Here is an 18,508-nt window from a genome sequence, read left to right as displayed (position 1 = left end):
CACATTTTCCTATCAGTGACAATGCCTTTACATGCTTGGCTCGTCAATTTAATCAAGTTTGCCTCTTAACTTCCACCCTGCCCGTAAAATTCACTTGGGCATCTCTGACACAACCCTCCCTTTTCTTGATATCTCTGTCTCTATTGCAGGACAGAAAATGTCCACTAACATCTTTTATAAAGCCCCTGATTTCCATAGTCACCTCAACTATAACTCTTCCCACCCCATCTCCTGTAAGAAGAACTGTGCTCGCTGCACTTTCATTCAAGTAAGATCTCGAAGAAATGTCCCACAAAACATTAGATTCACTCTTTACTGGTGGAATGCAGCAGGCCAGACGGCATCCACAGGAAGAAGCACAGTCAACATTTCGGGCCGAGATCCTTCATCAGGTCTCGGCCCGAAACATCGACTGTCCTGCTTCCTATGCATGCTGTCTGGCCTGAGGCGTTCCACGAGCATTTTGCATGTGTTGCTTGAATTTCCAGCATCTGCAGATTTCCTCATGCTTGAGATTCACTCTTTCCTCACTTCCTTTGCTTCCGTCGCAACCGTCCTTAGGGGGTGGCTATCCATTCCAGGACATCCGAGGTGCCTTCCTTCTTTAAAGAATGGGGTTTCCCTCCCTCTCCGATCGATGCTGCCCTCACTCGCATCTCCTCCATTTCCTGTACATCTGCATTCACCCTGTTTTCCCGCCAACGTAACAGGGATAGAGTCCATCTTGACCTTCCACCCCATCAGCATCCGCATCCAACACAGTACTCTCCGGAACTTCCACCAGCTCCAAAGGGATCCTCCCACTTCATCTCCCCACTCCAATGCGCTCCCTACACGTTTCCCTTGTCCGTGCATCCCTCCCAACTAACCTCCCTCACCTCCATTCCAGGGCCTCAGACCGTCCTTCCAGGTGAGGCACCCCTTCACCTGTGAACCTTCTGGGGTCGTCTATTGTAGGCCAGAGCTCCCGCTGCGGCCTCCTCTATGTTGGTGAGACCCGCCGTAAATTGGGGGGACCGCATCATCCCGCACCTCCGTCCCACCCTTCCAACATGTCAGTTCTTGTCCTCCTGTTGTGCCAAGATGAGGCCACCCTCAGGGTGGAGGAGCAATGCCTGATATTCTGTCTGGGTACCCTCCAACTTGATCGTGTACTGTAGATACCGATTTCTTCTTCCTGTAAACAAACTCCCCACCACCACACCCTTGATTCCCCACTTTGATCTTCTCACCCGTACTACTTCTCTAGGATTGCCTCCTCTTTCCCTGTCTCGTACTGTCCACTCTCTTTTCCTATCAGATTCTTTCTTCTGCTAATGACTTTCACTGCAACACACACACACAAAATGCTGGAGGAACTCAGCAGGCCAGGCAGCATCAATGGAGAAAAGGACAGTCGATGTTCCTGGGCAGAACCTGAAACTTTGACTGGAATTTCTTTTTTCCATAGATGCTGCCTGGCCTGCTGAGTTCCTCCAGCATTTTGTGTGTGCTGCTTGGATTTCCAGCATCTGCAGACCTTCTCTTGTGAATGACTTTCACTGGCAAGCTTGGATTGCTCAAGGAAAATCATCGATGATAGAATGGTGGAGGGGGGGTGAAAATGGCCTACTCTTGCTCCTATCTATTTCCCTTCTATTTCCCTTTTATGGTGTTATAAATGGACGTGCCCCTCTTTGCAAATGACATGTCTTGGAAGAAGATCGACAAAGTACTTTCATGCGGACAGTTACTGGCCAACCGCCTTATTATTTTTAGCCAACATTTTAAATCCGATTTTTGTTTTCATTTTGACTATCTTAACTGGGGTATTATTTTTCCTTTTTTTTTAAGAAAATTTGAAGCTAATGGGAAATTATAAACACAAGCAATTCCGCAGATGACGCAAACCCAGAGTAGCATGCACAGTATGCTGCAGAACTGTTAGAGGCTCTTGGCCCAAAGCACTGAATGCTTATTCCCCTCCATAGATACCAGCTGACCTGCCCAGTTCATACAGCATCTTGCGCGTGTTGCTGTGGAAACGCTGTAAGAGACGTAAAACAGTTACCCCAACTCCTGACATCTGTGCAGCCCGGGCGCCAGTAGCTTGAGTGTTTCACGCTGAATGCTGCAGCTCCGAAGATCGAGGTGCTTCACGGCATCACAGTGGCCGATGGCGTGAGATAGGACGGCGCAGTCGCTCCGAGTCAGCCGCAGTCTTCGAAGAGAGAGCGCCTCCGCGGATCCCAAGGTGCACTGAGCCAGCTGGCCGTCCTGAGACTCAAACAGGTAGTGCAATGCCTTCAGGAGGCCTCTCTTGCCGTCTTCACTCGCCGTGCTGGAAATCCGACGTGCCACCTCCTCCTTCACCCAGTCGGTCACCTGGGAGGTCGTCTGGTTGGGAAAGGCGCCCAGGAGCTCCTGCAGGGGCCCAGCTGACTCGGCGGAGGCAAGACCAGCCACAAATCGGAGAAACACTTCGTATCGCCCGTCTGCCGTGCGCCGGGCTTCGGCGAGGTGCTCCAGCAGGACGACAGGGTCTGAGGTCAGGAAGTGCGCGAGGGCTGCAACAAACTCCTGGATGGTCAGGTGGGGGAACATGTACATCACATTGCGGGTGCCCTCTCTCTCCAGCAGCTCCCTCAGGAAACCTGAGAGGAACTGGGAGAACTGCAGACTGTGCCTGAACAGATCTCCGTCTGTAAAAGCAAATTCCCTCTCGGCCAATCCTCTGAAGGCCATCTGTCCCACCCGCAGCAGCACATCACGGGGGCTCTCGATCTCACGGCCGTGCTTTTTCAGGATGTTGGAAATGTAGTGGGAATACAGTTGGGTGATGGTCTTGGGAGCCTGCTGCGGGTCCCTGTCTGGTTGTGCAAAGAAGGGGCCCAGTGCCAGAGCGAGGAACTTACAGTAGGAGGGGTTGTAGCTCATGGTGTACAGGATCTCATTCTCTTGCACGTGTTTGAAAACAGCTGCTGCCACAGCCTGATCTTCAAAATGCCTACTGAAATACTCCTTCCGCTCCTCACCAACAAATCCCAGGATTTCAGCCCGGACACTGATGCCCGCCTTTTCCAGTAAATGTAACTCAGTGGGGCGGGAGGTCACCAGCACTGAACACCCTGGGAGCAGCTTGTGCTGGATTAAACTGTACACAATGTCAGATACATTACACCGGAATTTAGGATCTGTGCACACGTGCTGAGGCTCTGCGTCTCCCTGTCTGTCGGCAAAATCGATTCTGTCCTTGAACTCATCAAAACCATCAAATATAAACAGCAATCTCGCAGCGTTCCTCCAGAGTTCCACAAGAACATTCCTCAAATACGGATAATGATCCAGAAGCAGTTCCCTCAGACATATGGCGCAGTTAATTGAATTTAAATCCCGGAATTTGAAACTGAAGATGAATTGGAAGTGTTGGCACATTCTCCCCGACGCCCAGTCCAAAACAAACTTCTGCACTACTGTAGTCTTCCCGATCCCGGAGGCTCCAGCCAACGCCGCTGACTTGCCGGACTGGGAATTGCCGAGAGGATCTCCACTCGTGAACAACTGGTCCACCCGTATCTTCAGCAGCTCGCCGGGGATCTGCCTGTCAGTGAGCTGCTCGAGCTCCTGGCCCCTTGCCAGCAGCTCGTGCTCTGCGAGCCTCCGGGGCCGAGGTGTAGAAATGACCGTGAACTCGGCGAATCGATCGGCCAGCTGGAAAACCTTCACGCCGCCATTCCTGAGGATTATGGTGGCGTTCACCTTTGCGTTCACAGTCCGGAGCGTTTCTTTGTGCCTCTGCTGTGCACCTGTATTTAGCAATGAAATAAATTGGTTAATGCCTCGTCGACAACGCCCCCCAGTTTCTGCAATTTTCAGTTTGCCCGCATTGAAAAATCATTTGTTCCTTTCACACCTGCAGTCCTGCACTCCCTTTTAAAGCGGGGCTTCCCAAATGCTGTCGGAGGGGCGATCACAATTGCTATGTCCACCATGGGCTCACTCGTGCGAGGTCACATAGGAAAGAGCAGCGTTTCCTGCGCAACACGCTAAGCTTTCTCAACGCCCTCACTGTGACCGCACACCAGCAGCCTTCACTGAACCTCTGCACTCCTCCATCACCGGCTCTGACAGCCCCGCTTCCATCATGTGCCAATGGTCACCATTGCTTTCACTTACCGTGGACAGAACACAAGATATCACTGGCAAACCCTGCCAATCTTAATCTTAAAAAATCCAGGATCATTGCGCTGGCAACCAGATATTTCATCCATGTAACGCCCTGGTAAAGGGTTCATTGCTTACCATAGACCATAAGACATAGGAGCAGAATTAGGCCATTTGGCCCATCAAGTCTGCTCCGCCATTCTATCATGGCTGATCATTTCTATTCTCTCCACCTTAACCCCAGTTTCTGGCCTTCTCCCCGTACCCTTTGATGTCACTTCTAATCAAGAACCTATCAGTCTCTGCCTTAATTACACTCAACGACCCGGCCTCCACAGCTGCACGTGGCAACAAATTCCACAAATTCACCGCCCTTTGGCGAAAGAAATTTCTCCGCATCTCTGTTTTGAAAGGGCGCTCCTCCATCCTGAGGCTGTGCCCTCTTGTCCTAGACTCTCCCACCATGGGAAACATCCTTTTCACATCTACTCTGTCGAGGCCTTTCAACATTCGAGAGGTTTCAAAGAGATTCCCCGCGCCCCCCCCCCCCGTCATCCTTCTTAATTCCAGTGAGTACAGACCCAGAGCCATCAAACGTTCCTCAAATGAATGGTTGGTCGGTACCATCTGAGGGGACTAATGCTCATAGTGATTTTTGGCAAGGTATACATCTCTACAGTTAGAAAATATGTTATAGCATTGCACCATTGGTAGCTTTATTACTTAAAATAGGTAATCACTTCCTGTATATATTCCATATTAACATCAGTACCGCAGAAAATGTTACCCCAACCACACCCCCCCCCCCAAAAAAAAGGTAAAAAACCTCATCTGGAGAGATTTATGGAGTTTTATGAATTCATGATATTTTCTATATTGTTGTACCAAATCAAAACAATCTTAAGCTTTTGTCATAGCATATAGAATTACAGTACAATAATTCAAATGTGGAGTTCCACAATGACCATAACCTGGGCCACATTGGTTGTAAAATGAATATAATCAAATACTGCTCTCCATACTTTCATAACCTATTAATAATCATAATCATTATCCAAGTTTTCCACATCTTCCACATCTTCATCTTAACTTTCCACACTCTCTGAGGTGGATGCCTGGTTCTCACAGTCTGCCAGTCTACACATGTCAGTACACCTGAGGCCATTTGCAACACACACACACCTTGGGAGTGAACATATTTTTGGACAGTTACAGGCCAGTAGATCCAGGATGACATCGGGTGCTGGCTGGCCTTCCATCCAGTGCACCACCAACTGTTCAGCTTCCTCTTCTCTCTCCATCTTCCATCCTCTGCCAACAGAGCTTGGCACTTGTGGGTCCTTCTCCAGACATCTTCTCCATATAGCAGCCTGGTAGTTGGCTCGCTGTGCAATTTTTGTTAAGCAGTTCTTGTATGGTGTGAGCTGATGACTTCAGATTTCACCTTTTTTGACACAGAAATAGTGATACCTGAGCTCATTGACCTTGGTGGTCGATGTTTTTGGGGCATACAGGGTACATGTTAAATGCCTCCAGTTTGTCCATCAGTTCTGGGGAGCGGACCCATTCCTGACCCAACTCTAAGAATGTGTCCTGAGTTTCCCTGTTGCTGGTCTGAAGTTTTAGGGCATTTGTTTTCCCTTTGCCTGCAAAAGCACTTACAGTGTCACATCCCGTATATGCGTGCAACCCGATGAGAGCCCGACAAACCTCTGTGCCAACAGTGGCAGCAACCTTCCTGATGTCTACAAGCCTTGTACGCGTTCAAGTGCCACACTTCTGGAACAATGGGGCCTCAATCTTGTCACAGAATGCTAAGGACATGATAAAGATATCGGTGTCTTCAGAGCAGATCACTACAGATTGCCCTACAGAGTAGATCACTACAGATTGCCCTACAGAGTAAAGCCCTAGCTCCCTTAATCTCTGATCATAATCCATACTCTCTAAACCAGGCAGCATCCTGGTAAATCTCCTCTGCACCCTTTCCAATGCTTCCACGTCCTTCCTGTAGTGAGGTGACCAGAACTGGACACAGTACTCCAAGTGTGGCTTAACCAGAGTTTTATAGAGCTGCATCATTACATCGTGACTCTTAAACTCTATCCCTCGACTTATGAAAGCTAACACCCCGTAAGCTTTCTTAACTACCCTATCCACCTGTGAGGCAACTTCCAGGGATCTGTGGACATGTACCCCGAGATCCCTCTGCTCCTCCACACTACCAAGTATCCTGCCATTTACGTTGTACTCTGCCTTGGAGTTTGTCCTTCCAAACTGTACCACCTCAGACTTCTCCGGGTTGAACTCCATCTGCCACTTCTCAGCCCACTTCTGCATCCTATCAATGTCTCTCTGCAATCTTCGACAATCCTCTACACTATCTACAACACCACCAACCTTTGTGTCGTCTGCAAACTTGCCAACCCACCCATCAACCCCTTATCCATGTCGTTAATAAAAAACACGAAAAGTAGAGGTCCCAGAACAGATCCTTGTCGGACACCACTAGTCACAATCCTCCAATCTGAATGTACCCCCTCCGCCACGACCCTCTGCCTTCTGCAGGCAAGCCAATTCTGAATCCATCTGGCCAAACTTCCCTGGATCCCATGCCTTCTAACTTTCTGAATAAGCCTACCTTGTCAAATGCCTTACTAAAATCCATATAGATCACATCCACTGCACTACCCTCATCTATATGCCTGGTCACCTCCTCAAAGAACTCTATCAGGCTTGTTAGACACGATCTGCCCTTCACAAAGCCATGCTGACTGTCCCTGATCAGAACATGATTCTCTAAATGCCCAGAGATCCTATCTCTAAGAATCTTTTCCAACAGCTTTCCCACCACAGACGTAAGGCCCACTGGTCTATAATTACCCGGACTATCCCTACTAAACAAGGGGACAACATTCCTGCTATATTTTTCTGCAAGGTTGAGGCTAAAGGAGCATTATTTGTCCTTCTGGTGTGGACAGGGCTCCAAGGGGATGAGAAAGGATATCCTCCATCACTATGATGCGTCCAAAGAAAGACCTGTCTGCTTTCAAGATGATCACCTTCCTGTTTGATTTCACTTCTCTCTTCCTACACATATCACTGAATGTTTTCAGCTTGTTCTTTTTCACTTCGTCATGCAATTTCTTTGCTGGTGGGTCTTCCTCTAGTCTCTCATCCTTGAAGGTTGCATAGCATTGCTCACCAATCTCATATGCCTTCATCAGGTCGGAGGCAATGTCGTTGGGGGCTGCCTTTGCAGTGGTTGATAGTATGAGGCTAACCACTGCTGAAACTGCTTCCTCATCTTTCTGGATCCTTGGCCGCCGTAGCTCCGCATGACAAAATTCTGATTTGTTGCCTTGCACCATCTTCCTTAACTGTCCCAGGAATGCACTGCGGTGCTCTGTTGTTAAATAGTAACGCTTGATAGCTCCAGCATTCAGGCTGAACCTTGATGTGCCTCGAGGAGTCTGTGTGTCTTTGTTCACTGTGGCTTCAATTCCCTGGTCCACAGGGATCTGCCCAAAGGGGTTGTTACTTGACAGCTGCACTGAGGATTTGCCAGTCTTGAAGGCCTCATACACAGAATGATTCTTCTCTGGGAGGTTCATCATCTCAGCAAAGTAAGGGGACAGGTACCTGGCATAATTTATCTTATCACAGGCAAAGCACCATGGGATCATGGTTCTTATAGCATGGAGGTGAAACTCCCTGTCCCCCTCATAAAGAGCTATCAGCGCTGCAACACTATCACATATTTTCTAGCACTTGGGGTGTACACCTTGCCAAAAATTACTATAAGAATTGTTCCCCCCAGGTGGTACCGGTGGCCCAAATTTGGGTTCCTGGCTCATGGACTAATGACCACTTCATTCCTGGAATCATCCTTGTGAACCTCCTCTGGACCCTGTCCAAAGCCAGCACATCTTTCCTAAGATGAGGGGTCCATATTACAGTGTAGGGTTTTTCATGTATTGGTCTTTCTTTAGAAGTGTGTTTGGATTATTGTTGGAGGTAACGGGCACTACGGAAGGGGAGCCATCCAGTCAGGAGAGAAGGCTGGAGAAAGCTTGGGGGGGGGGGTGGTTTTGTGTGCCTGACACCCGTGTGAGCTTTCATCTTTGTTCTTTGGGAAATGGAGAGAGAAGATGCTGGAGAGAACCAGGGGCAGGGCAGTCCGGTGCAGGAGTCCACTGAGGATGGGTGACTATGACTTTTGGAAAGAGTTGAGCTGTTTGACTGTTCAGAATTATATGTGTTGGTGTGTGTGGCCGAGTGGATAAGGCATCCGTCTAGCAAGCTGAAGGTCGTGAGTTCGAGCCTCAGCTGAGGCAGCGTGTTGTGTCCTTGAGCAAGGCACTTAACCACACATTGCTCTGCGACGATACCAGTGCCAAGCTGTATCGGCCCTAGTGCCCTTCCCTTGGACAACATCGGTGGCGTGGAGAGGTGAGACATGCAGCATGGGCAACTGCCGGTCTTCCTTACAACCTTGCCCAGGCTTGCACCCTGGAAACTTTCCAAGGCACAAATCAATGGCCTCGCGAGACTAACGGATGTCTATATATATTATAATGGGCCCTTTTTGTTTTTCTTTCTTGCTTTTCTTTAACATTAGTTAACATTCATAAACTAAATATTAACCTTTAGTTAATATTCATAAATGTACTTCCTTTTGGAAGTTTCCTTCATGGAAACTGTACAGATTGAAAAAGAGGAGGTGCTTGCTGTCTTGAGGAAAATTAAAGTGGATAAATCCCCGGGACCTGACAGGGTATTCCCTCGGACCTTGAAGGAGACTAGTGTTGAAATTGCAGGGGCCCTGGCAGAACTATTTAAAATGTCGCTGTCTACAGGTGAGGTGTTGGAGGATTGGAGAGTGTCTCATGTTGTTCCGTTGTTTAAAAAAGGATCGAAAAGTAATCCGGGAAATTATAGGCCGATAAGTTTAACATCGGTAGTAGGTAAGTTATTGGAGGGAGTACTAAGAGTCAGAATCTACAAGCATTTGGATAGACAGGGGCTTATTACGGAGAGTCAACATGGCTTTGTGCGTGGTAGGTCATGTTTGACCAATCTATTGGAGTTTTTCAAGGAGGTTACCAGGAAAGTGGATGAAGGGAAGGCAGTGGATGTTGTCTACATGGACTTCAGTAAGGCCTTTGACAAGGTCCCGCATGGGAGGTTAGTTAGGAAAATTCAGTCGTTAGGTATACATGGAGAGGTGGTAAATTGGATTAGACATTGGCTCGATGGAAGAAGCCAGAGAGTGGTGGTAGAGAATTGCTTCTCTGAGTGGAGGCCTGTAACTAGTGGTGTGCCACAGGGATCAGTGCTGGGTCCATTGTTATTTGTCATCTATATCAATGATCTGGATGATAATGTGGTAAATTGGATCAGCAAATTTGCTGATGATACAAAGATTGGAGGTGTAGTAGACAGTGAGGAAGGTTTTCAGATCCCGCAGAGGGACTTGGACCAGCTGGGAAAATGGGCTGAAAAATGGCAGATGGAGTTTAATACAGACAAGTGTGAGGTATTGCACATTGGAAGGACAAACCAAGGTAGAACATACAGGGTTAATGGTAAGGCACTGAGGAGTACAATAGAACAGAGGGATCTGGGAATACAGATACAAAATTCCCTAAAAGTGGCGTCACAGGTAGATAGGGTCATAAAGAGAGCTTTTGGTACATTGGCCTTTATGAATCAAGGTATTGAGTATAAGAGCTGGAATGTTATGATGAGGTTGTATAAGGCATTGGTGAGGCCGAATCTGGAGTATTGTGTTCAGTTTTGGTCACCAAATTACAGGAAGGATATAAATAAGGTTGAAAGAGTGCAGAGAAGATTTACAAGGATATTGCCAGGACTTGAGAAACTCAGTTACAGAGAAAGGTTGAATAGGTTAGGACTTTATTTCCTGGAGCATAGAAGAATGAGGGGAGATTTGATAGAGGTATATAAAATTATGATGGGTATAGATAATGCAAGCAGGCTTTTTCCACTGAGGCAAGGGGAGAAAAAAACCAGAGGACATGGGTTTAGGGTGAGGGGGGAACAGTTTAAAGGGAACATTAGGGGGGGCTTCTTCACACAGAGAGTGGTGGGAGTATGGAATGAGCTGCCAGACAAGGTGGTAAATGCGGGTTCGTTTTTAACATTTAAGAATAAATTGGACAGATACATGGATGGGAGGTGTATGGAGGGATATGGTCCGTGTGCAGGTCAGTGGGACTTGGCAGAAAATGGTTTGGTACAGCCTAGGAGGGCCAAAGGCCTGTTTCTGTGCTGTAGTTTTTCTATGGTTTCGATGGTTTTAATTAGAAGCAATGTGCACTCTGTTATTTCCTGGCAATGAGTTGTAACGGTGCAGGAACACAAACCGGGGCTTGGGTGGGAGAGCAGTCCCAATCACACGGATTTGGCGGGACTGTCGTGTGTATTCGCCAGACGCATGCGGCCAGGGAATGGCGAGTCTCTCAGTGCTAAGCCGGGACACTGCCAACGAGGGCGAATGGGAAATTTCCTGAGACGCCCACAAAGGGAAGGGGTTCACCTGCTTTGCACTAGGTGAGGGACTTTTGAATAGATGGCTCTTTGTTGTCTTGTGAATGAATCGGGCACATGGAGTTTTCAAGAAGAAGCTGATGGTGTTATTACGTAATGGCACCGTTTACAATCATCCACAGGAATTGATATGGCTACACTGAGAGATAACCAAGGATACTGTAATGTATTATTAATATCGGCTCGAGACATAAACACGTAATGGCTGGAGATCCCAACAAGATATAACATTATAGTGGTTCTCAACTACACTCCCCCGATACTCAGGCTAACTTTCCTAAAGTGGTTCAATCTCATTACCACAACTGCCTGATTCTCAGCTCACTCTCCCCTGCTGACATCACTCTCACGCCACCTTCTCCTCCTGCCCAGTGACGATTTCAATTACCCTCCTGACTTCATTATAATGCCTGACCACCTCCCGCGGTCACTCACGGACATTACCGCCCAACGGACGTTTCGGCCTTTGTTGATTGAGAAAACAACAGCATCAAACCTTACCTGTGAGCTCAGTGGGAAAGTCGAGCGCACCCTTGGTCAAATCCCAATTAGCATAAGGTGTGGGACCTGTTTGAAGATTTTACTTTAGTGAAATCATCTGTGCAAAAAATTGCTTCAGAATCTGCAATGCTCGCTGCTAAAACTGACTTGGAAGTCCGCAATTATCTCACCTAGCTCCCATATTTCTTCCAGTATTTTGACCAACTTTGGATCCCGATTCCGGAGCTTCGAAAAGCACTCCCACATCACCCTCTGGGCCCGAGACCCTTTCTCCATCACCAGGTTCAGGAGTAGCTCAGAACTCTCCGCTCTGTAGCCCTGTTCGGAGAGGTTGTTGACCGTCTGTGGAGAGTAATGTGTGGACATAATGAGTGGACTGAAATAAGAATGAAATAATTTATCTTTTTTTTTAAATTGAGGTACAGCCTTTCCAGTAGGTCTATTCAGTCCTTCAAGAAACTCTGCCCAGCAATCCCACAAAAGAGAACGAGCTTAGTGTATCCAGAGAGCCGTGCCAGTCATGGCTCAGCGCTGCCCTCTACCTGTTCGGAAGGCACACCACATGCCAGTCAACATTTCACCCCTCCCAACTAATCAATGCACACTTAACCATTGGCCACCTTAATTGGATTAACCCGTCTAGCACCAAACCATTGCCCCCTGCCCCCGCTGAAACACCTCGGCTGGACCCTCCAGCCCCCTGACCTATAAAGGCTTGGCTCGTTCTCTTTTTTTCGCTATTCTCGAGGGACCACCCTGCTCACTCCAGGCTGAAGACTGCAGAACAGTGCTGGAGACACGTGGTGAGCTGTGCATTGAATAGGGGTTTGGGAGCGTTTATTGTTGTCCCTGTAGCAGAGAGCCATGCCTGCCCATAGCCAAGGGGGGCAGGTATCGTAGTTATTTTCCCTTGCTTGTATATGTACCTGTACTCTGTCCCCACACCGTTTTCCTGTGTATTGTACTGCCGACTCGATTTTCCCCAAGCTCGTCTACTCTAAGAGTGTTTGTGTGAATATTGTAGCCGCTTGTGTTGTCCCCAAGCTCTTCTCCCCTTGTAAATAAACTCCTTATTGTTAAAACAGTGTGCCCAGAATCCTTGCCTTGAGACCCAAAGAATCTTTCTCATTTCCACCACAACACCATTACAATGCCCCTCTGCCTCACCTCTGCCCCTCTGACCCTCAACACAGGTGCCCCTCAGGGCTGTGTCCTAAGCCCCATCCTTTACTCTCTGTATACCCATGACTATGTCGCCACCCACTGATCTAATTTGCTAATTAAATTTCCCGACGACACTACATTGATTGGCCTCATTTTAAATAATAATGAGGCAGTCAGCAGGGAAGGGGTCCTCACACTGACACAGTGGCGTCAAGAGAACAACCTCTCCCTCAATGTCTCAGAAACAAAGGAGCTTGTAGTGGACTACAGGAGGAATGGAGACAGGCTCACTTCTGATGACATCAATGGATCTGGGGCTGAGAGGGTAAACAGATTTAAGTTCCTCAGCATAAACATCACCGAGGATCTCACGTGGTCTGCATACCGGCTGTGTGGTGTAAAAAGCACAACAGCACCTTATTCACCTCAGACGGTTGAAGAAGTTTGGCATGAGCCCCCAAATCCTAAGGACTTTCTACAGGGGCACAATTGAGAGCATCCTGACTGGCTGCATCACTGCCTGGTATGGGAACTGTACTTCCCTCAATCGCAGGACTCTGCAGAGAGTGGTGTGGACAGCCCAGCGCATCTGTACATGTGAACTTCCCACCATTCAACACATTTACAGTGATCAGTTTTGTAAAAAGGGCCAGAAGGATCACTGGGGACCCGAGTCACCCCAACCACAAACTGTTCCGGCTGCTACCCTCCGGGAAATGGTGCTGCAGCATAAAAGCCAGGACCAACAGGCTCCGGGACAGCTTCTTCCACCAGGCCATCAGACTGGTTCATTCACGCTGACACAATTGTGTTTCTAAGCTGTATTGACTGTTCTGTTGTATATCTTACTGTACATACTATTTATTACAAATTACTCTCTTACACAGTGCACATTCAGATAGACACATAACCATATAACAATTACAGCACAGAAACAGGCCATCTCGGCCCTTCTAGTCCGTGCCGAACTCTTACTCTCAGCTAGTCCCACCGACCTGCACTCAGCCCATAACCCTCCATTCCTTTCCTGTCCATATAGCTATCCAATTTAACTTTAAACTACAACATCGAACCTGCCTCAAAAACTTCTGCTGGAAGCTCGTTCCACACAGCTACCACTCTCTGAGTAAAGAAGTTCCCCCTCATGTTACCCCTAAACTTTTGCCCTTTAACTCTCAACTCATGTCCTCTTGTTTGAATCTCCCCCACTCTCAATGGAAATACCCTATCCACGTCAACTCTATCTATCCCCTTCATAAGTTTAAATACCTTTATCAAGTCCCCCCTCAACCTTCTACGCTCCAAAGAAAAAAGACTTGTTCAAACTTTCTCTGTAACTTAGTAGATGAAACCCAGGTAACATTCTAGTAAATCTTCTCTGTCCTCTCTCAATTTTGTTGACATCTTTCCTATAATTACATAACATAAAGATCTTTACTCCTCATGTATGTGAAGAATATCAGATATCAAGTCAATCCAATGGCAAATTAACCTACCAAATGATACATCTTTGGACTGTGGGAGGAACTCCGAACACCCGGAGGAAACCCACGTAGCCACGGGGAGGACATAGAATCTCCTTACAGGCAGTGGCAGGAATTGAACCTAGATCACCTGATTATATAAAGTATTGTACTAACCACTACACTACCATGTTGCCCCATCCTGTTCTGTAAGGGGATTCTCACACTTGTTCCAGACGTAGTCAGCCAGACCAGTGCCTAAACAGTGTCTAAACTTGGGCTGTATATTCGGGGAGGTGAGCGCATGGAGGGACACCCATCGGTCAGTGCCATGATGCAGTAAAGGTGCAAAGGTTTATTTAATTATCAAAGTACATACACAAAATACAACTCTGAGATTCATCTTCTCCAGTTAGCCGCGAAATATGGAAAAGCCAAGGACATCATTGAGGCCCACCTCCCGCACAACAAAGCAACAAGAACAAAACTCGCCAAACCCAGAACCCCCAACCTGCTCCTCGCAAGAAGCATCATAGGAAAGGCGTGAATTAGTACTGAAGATGAGGTTGCTGGTTTACAAACAGTGGCAATGCATAATGAGGAGAGGCTGATGATAAGGCAAAATTGCAGTCAACAGTATGAGTTGCAAGATAAAAGGCAGACAAAATTGAAAATAGCGATTACAGGACAAACGGCATTGCATCTGAATGCCCGCAGTACACAGAATAATGTAGATGAACTTGCAGCACAGTTGCAGATTGGCTGTAGGCATCACTGCAACAAGGCTTAAAGATTATAACTGAGAGCTTAATGTCCAAGGATACATATTGTAATGAAAGGACAGGCAGGAAGGCAGAGGGTGTGATACTCTGTTCATAAAGCATAAAATCAAATCATTAGAAAAAGGTGGCTTAGGGTCGGAAGGTGTTGAATCATAGTGGCTAGAGTGAAGGTTAAAAATAAACAAGATGGGAGTTGCATACAGACCCCCAAACAGTTGTAAGAATGTGGCCTACAAATTACAATGAGAGAAAGAAAATGCACGCCAAAAGGGCAACGTTGCAATAGTCATGGGGGGAATTTCAATATGCAGGTAGACTGGGAAAATCAGGTGTGTGCTGGATTCCAGGAGTGGGGAATCTAGAGTGTCCACAAGATGGCTCTTTTAGAGCAACTCGTGTTGAGCCCACAACGGGATCAGATATTCTGGATTGGCCGTTGTGCAATGCACCAGAATTTATTAGCGTGCTTAAGGTAAAAGAACCCTCAGGAGAAAAGAGATCATAATATGATCAAATTCATCTTGAAATTTGAAAAGGAGCAACAGTGATAGGGGACTCCAATGTCAGAGGGTCAGATAGACGATTCTGTGGATGCAGGAAAGAAACGCGGATGGTAGTTTGCCCCCCAGGTGTCAGGGTCCAGAATGTTTCTGATTGCGTCCACGATATCTTGAAGTGGGAAGGAGAACAGCCGGAGATCGTGGTACATATTGGTAACAACGACATAGGTAGGAAAAGGGAGGAGGTCCTGAAAACAGACTACAGGAGTTAGGAAGGAAGTTGAAAAGCAGGACCTCAAAGGTAGTAATCTGGGGATTACTGCCTGCGCCTCGTGACAGTGAGTACAGGAGTAGAATGAGGTGGAGGATAAATGTGTGGCTGAGGGATTAGAGCAGGGAGCAGGGATTCAGATTTCTGGATCATTGGGATCACTTCTGGGACAGGTGTGACCTGTAGAGAAAGGATGGGTTGCACTTGAATCCGAAGGGGACCAATATCCTGGCTTGCTAAGGTTGTTAAGGCTTGCTAAGGCTATTGGGGAGAGTTTAAACTAGAATTTCTAGGGGATGGGAACTGAACTGAAGTGACAGAGGTAGGGGAGTTTGGCTCACCAATAGAGAAAACTTGGAGACAATGCAAAAGGGAGGATGGCAGGTGATAGAGAAGGGATGTGCTCAGTCCGATGGTTTGAAATGTGTCTATTTTAATGCAAGGGGTATGATGAATAAAGCCGATGAGCTTAGAGTGTAGATCAGCATTTGGAGCTATGATGTTGTGGCCATTACAGAGACTTGGATAGTGCAGGGGCAGGAATAGCTATTTCAAGTGCTAGGCTTTAGATGTTTCAGAAAGGATAAGGAAGGAGGCAAAAGAGGTGGGGGTGTGGCACTGTTGATCAGAGATTGTGTCATGGCTGCAGAAAAGGAGGAAGTCATGGAGAGATTGTCTACTGAGTCTCTGTGGGTGGAAACTAGGAATAGGAAAGGGTCAGTAACTCTAATGGGTGTTTTTTATAGACCACCGAATAGTAACAGGGACATCGAGGAGCAGACAGGGAGACAGATTCTGGAAAGAGGTAAAAATAACAGGGTTGTTGTGATGGGAGATTTTAATTCCCCAAATATTGATTGGTATCTCCCTATAGTGAGGGGTTTAGATGGGGTAGAGTTAGTTAGGTGTGTTCAGGAACGTATCTTGACACAATATGTAGATAAGCCTACAAGAGGAGAGACTGTACTTGATCTGGTATTGGGAAATGAACCTGGTCAGGTGTCAGATATCCCAGTGGGAGAGCCTTTTGGAGATAGTAATCACAATTCTACCTCCTTTACCATAGCTTTGGAGAGGGCTAGGAACAGACAAGTTCAGGAAACATTTAACTGGAGTAAGGAGAAATATGAAGCTACCAGACAGGAAGTTGGAAGCATAATTTGGAAACAGATGTCCTCAGGGAATCATATGGAAGAAATGTGGAAAATGTTCAGGGGATATTTGCGTGGCGTTCTGAGAAGGTATGTTCCAATGCGACATGGAAAGGATGGTAGGGTACAAGATCTGTGGTGTACAAAGGCTGTTGTAAATCTAGTCAAGAAGAAAAGAAGAGCTTACAAAAAGTTCAAAAACTAGGTAATGATAGGGATCTAGAAGATTATAAGGCCAGCAAGAAAGAGCTTAAGAATTAAATTAGCAGAGCCAGAAGGGGCCATGAGAAGGCATTGGTGGACAGGATTAAGGAAAACCCCAAGGTATTCTCCAGGTATGTGAAGAGCAAGAGGATAAGATGTGAGGGAATAGAACCAATGAAGTGTCACAGTGGAAAAGTGTGTACGGAACCAGAGGAAATAGCGGAGGTACTTAATGAATGCTTTGCTTCAGTATTCATTACGGAAAAGGACCTTGGCGATCGTAGGGACGACTTGCAGTGCAATGAAAAGCTTGAGCATGTAGATATTAAGAAAGAGGATGTGCTGGAGCTTTTGGAAAGCATCAAGTTGGATAAGTAACCGGGACAGGACGGAATATATCCCAGGCTACTGTGGGAAATGAGGGAGGAGATTGCTGAGCCTCTGGCAATGATCTTTGCATCATCAATGAGGACGGTAGAGTTTCTAGAGCTGCGGTCCCCAACCACCGGGCCAAGAGGAAACGATATGATTTGGCGATATGAGTCACCTTTCCTCATTCCCTGTCACGCACTGTTGAGCTTGAATGCACACGAGGTCATTACGCACGCGTCATCCATGTCAGCGCGGGAAGATCAACTCCTCGAGCTTACAAATGACGGTGGGCTGAAATGTATGTTTGGCATAACATCTCTGCCAGTATTCTGGATTAAAGTCAAGGCTAAATATCCTGAGATAGCCACGAAAGCACTGAAAACATTGCTTCCATTTCCAACATACCTCTGCAATGAATGCAATGAAAACTAAATTGCGGAATAGACTGAACATAAGGAACCCCCTTCGAGTATCGCTGTCTCCCATCACCCCTTGATGGGACCGTCTCATTGCAGGGAAACAAGCCCAGGGCTCTCACTGATTCAGCGATATTGGCGTGTTGTAATGATTTTATATGTTCATACGAGGAAAATATGGGCTGTCTGTTTAATATCCAAATGTTACTTAAAACATTATGATGCTAGTGACTTATATAACCATATAACATTCACAGCACAGAAACAGGCCATCTCTGTCCTTCTAGTCCGTGCCGAACGCTTACTCTCAGCTAGTCCCACCGACCTGCACTCAGCCCACAACCCTCCATTCCTTTCCTGTCCATATACCTATCCAATTTTTCTTTAAATGATAATATCGAACCTGCCTCTACCACTTCTACTGGAAGCTCGTTCAACACTTACTTCAAGCTCCCCTGTCCTCCCCTGATAATTAACTTATCACTATATTCATGCAAAGAAAATATGCGCTGTGTGTCTAATATTAAATTTGTTAGATAAACCCTTTTAGAAACGAAATTGAGTGCATTAGCCACTTATCACCTATATTCCGGTCGTGAGTAACACCCCCCCCCCCACAGAATCGCCAAAACGATTTGTAGAAAAAAATCGACACGTACACACATGCGCAAGTCACGCATGCACACTGGTACCCATGCAAGGCTTCATGGTCATGGTAGTCTTTCTCGGGGTAAACACAACGTATTTGACTGCTACTCTTGTCCATTGGCAACCCTACCCCCTCCACCCACCCCCCGGGTCGGCCGGTCCGCAAGAATATTGTCAATAATAAACCGGTCCGCATTGCATAAAAGTTCAGGGACCCCTGTTCTAGAGGATTGGAGGATTGCGGATGTTGTTCCCTTATTCAAAAAAGGAAGTAGAGATAGCCCAGCAAATTATAGGCCAGTGAATTTATAAATTACTTC

General features: G+C 46.9%; 1 protein-coding gene across 1 annotated transcript in view; it reads right to left on the bottom strand.

Annotated features, from left to right (window-relative positions):
• LOC134339978 (NACHT, LRR and PYD domains-containing protein 3-like) overlaps window positions 1-18,508 on the bottom strand; it is a 95,038-nt gene that overhangs the window by 13,233 nt on the left and 63,297 nt on the right. Inside the window, exons 4-6 of the mRNA XM_063036811.1 lie at window positions 11,388-11,559; window positions 11,218-11,283; window positions 2,051-3,785 (exon numbers count right to left, since the gene is read on the bottom strand). Coding sequence (XP_062892881.1) covers window positions 2,051-3,785; window positions 11,218-11,283; window positions 11,388-11,559 — 1,973 coding nt within the window. The remainder of the gene's footprint in view (window positions 1-2,050; window positions 3,786-11,217; window positions 11,284-11,387; window positions 11,560-18,508) is intronic.

Source organism: Mobula hypostoma, chromosome 31, assembly GCF_963921235.1.
Source record: "Mobula hypostoma chromosome 31, sMobHyp1.1, whole genome shotgun sequence".
NCBI lineage: Eukaryota > Metazoa > Chordata > Chondrichthyes > Myliobatiformes > Myliobatidae > Mobula > Mobula hypostoma.
The sequence above is the reverse complement of the archived record's forward strand: the minus strand, read 5'-3'. Positions and strand labels throughout refer to the sequence as shown.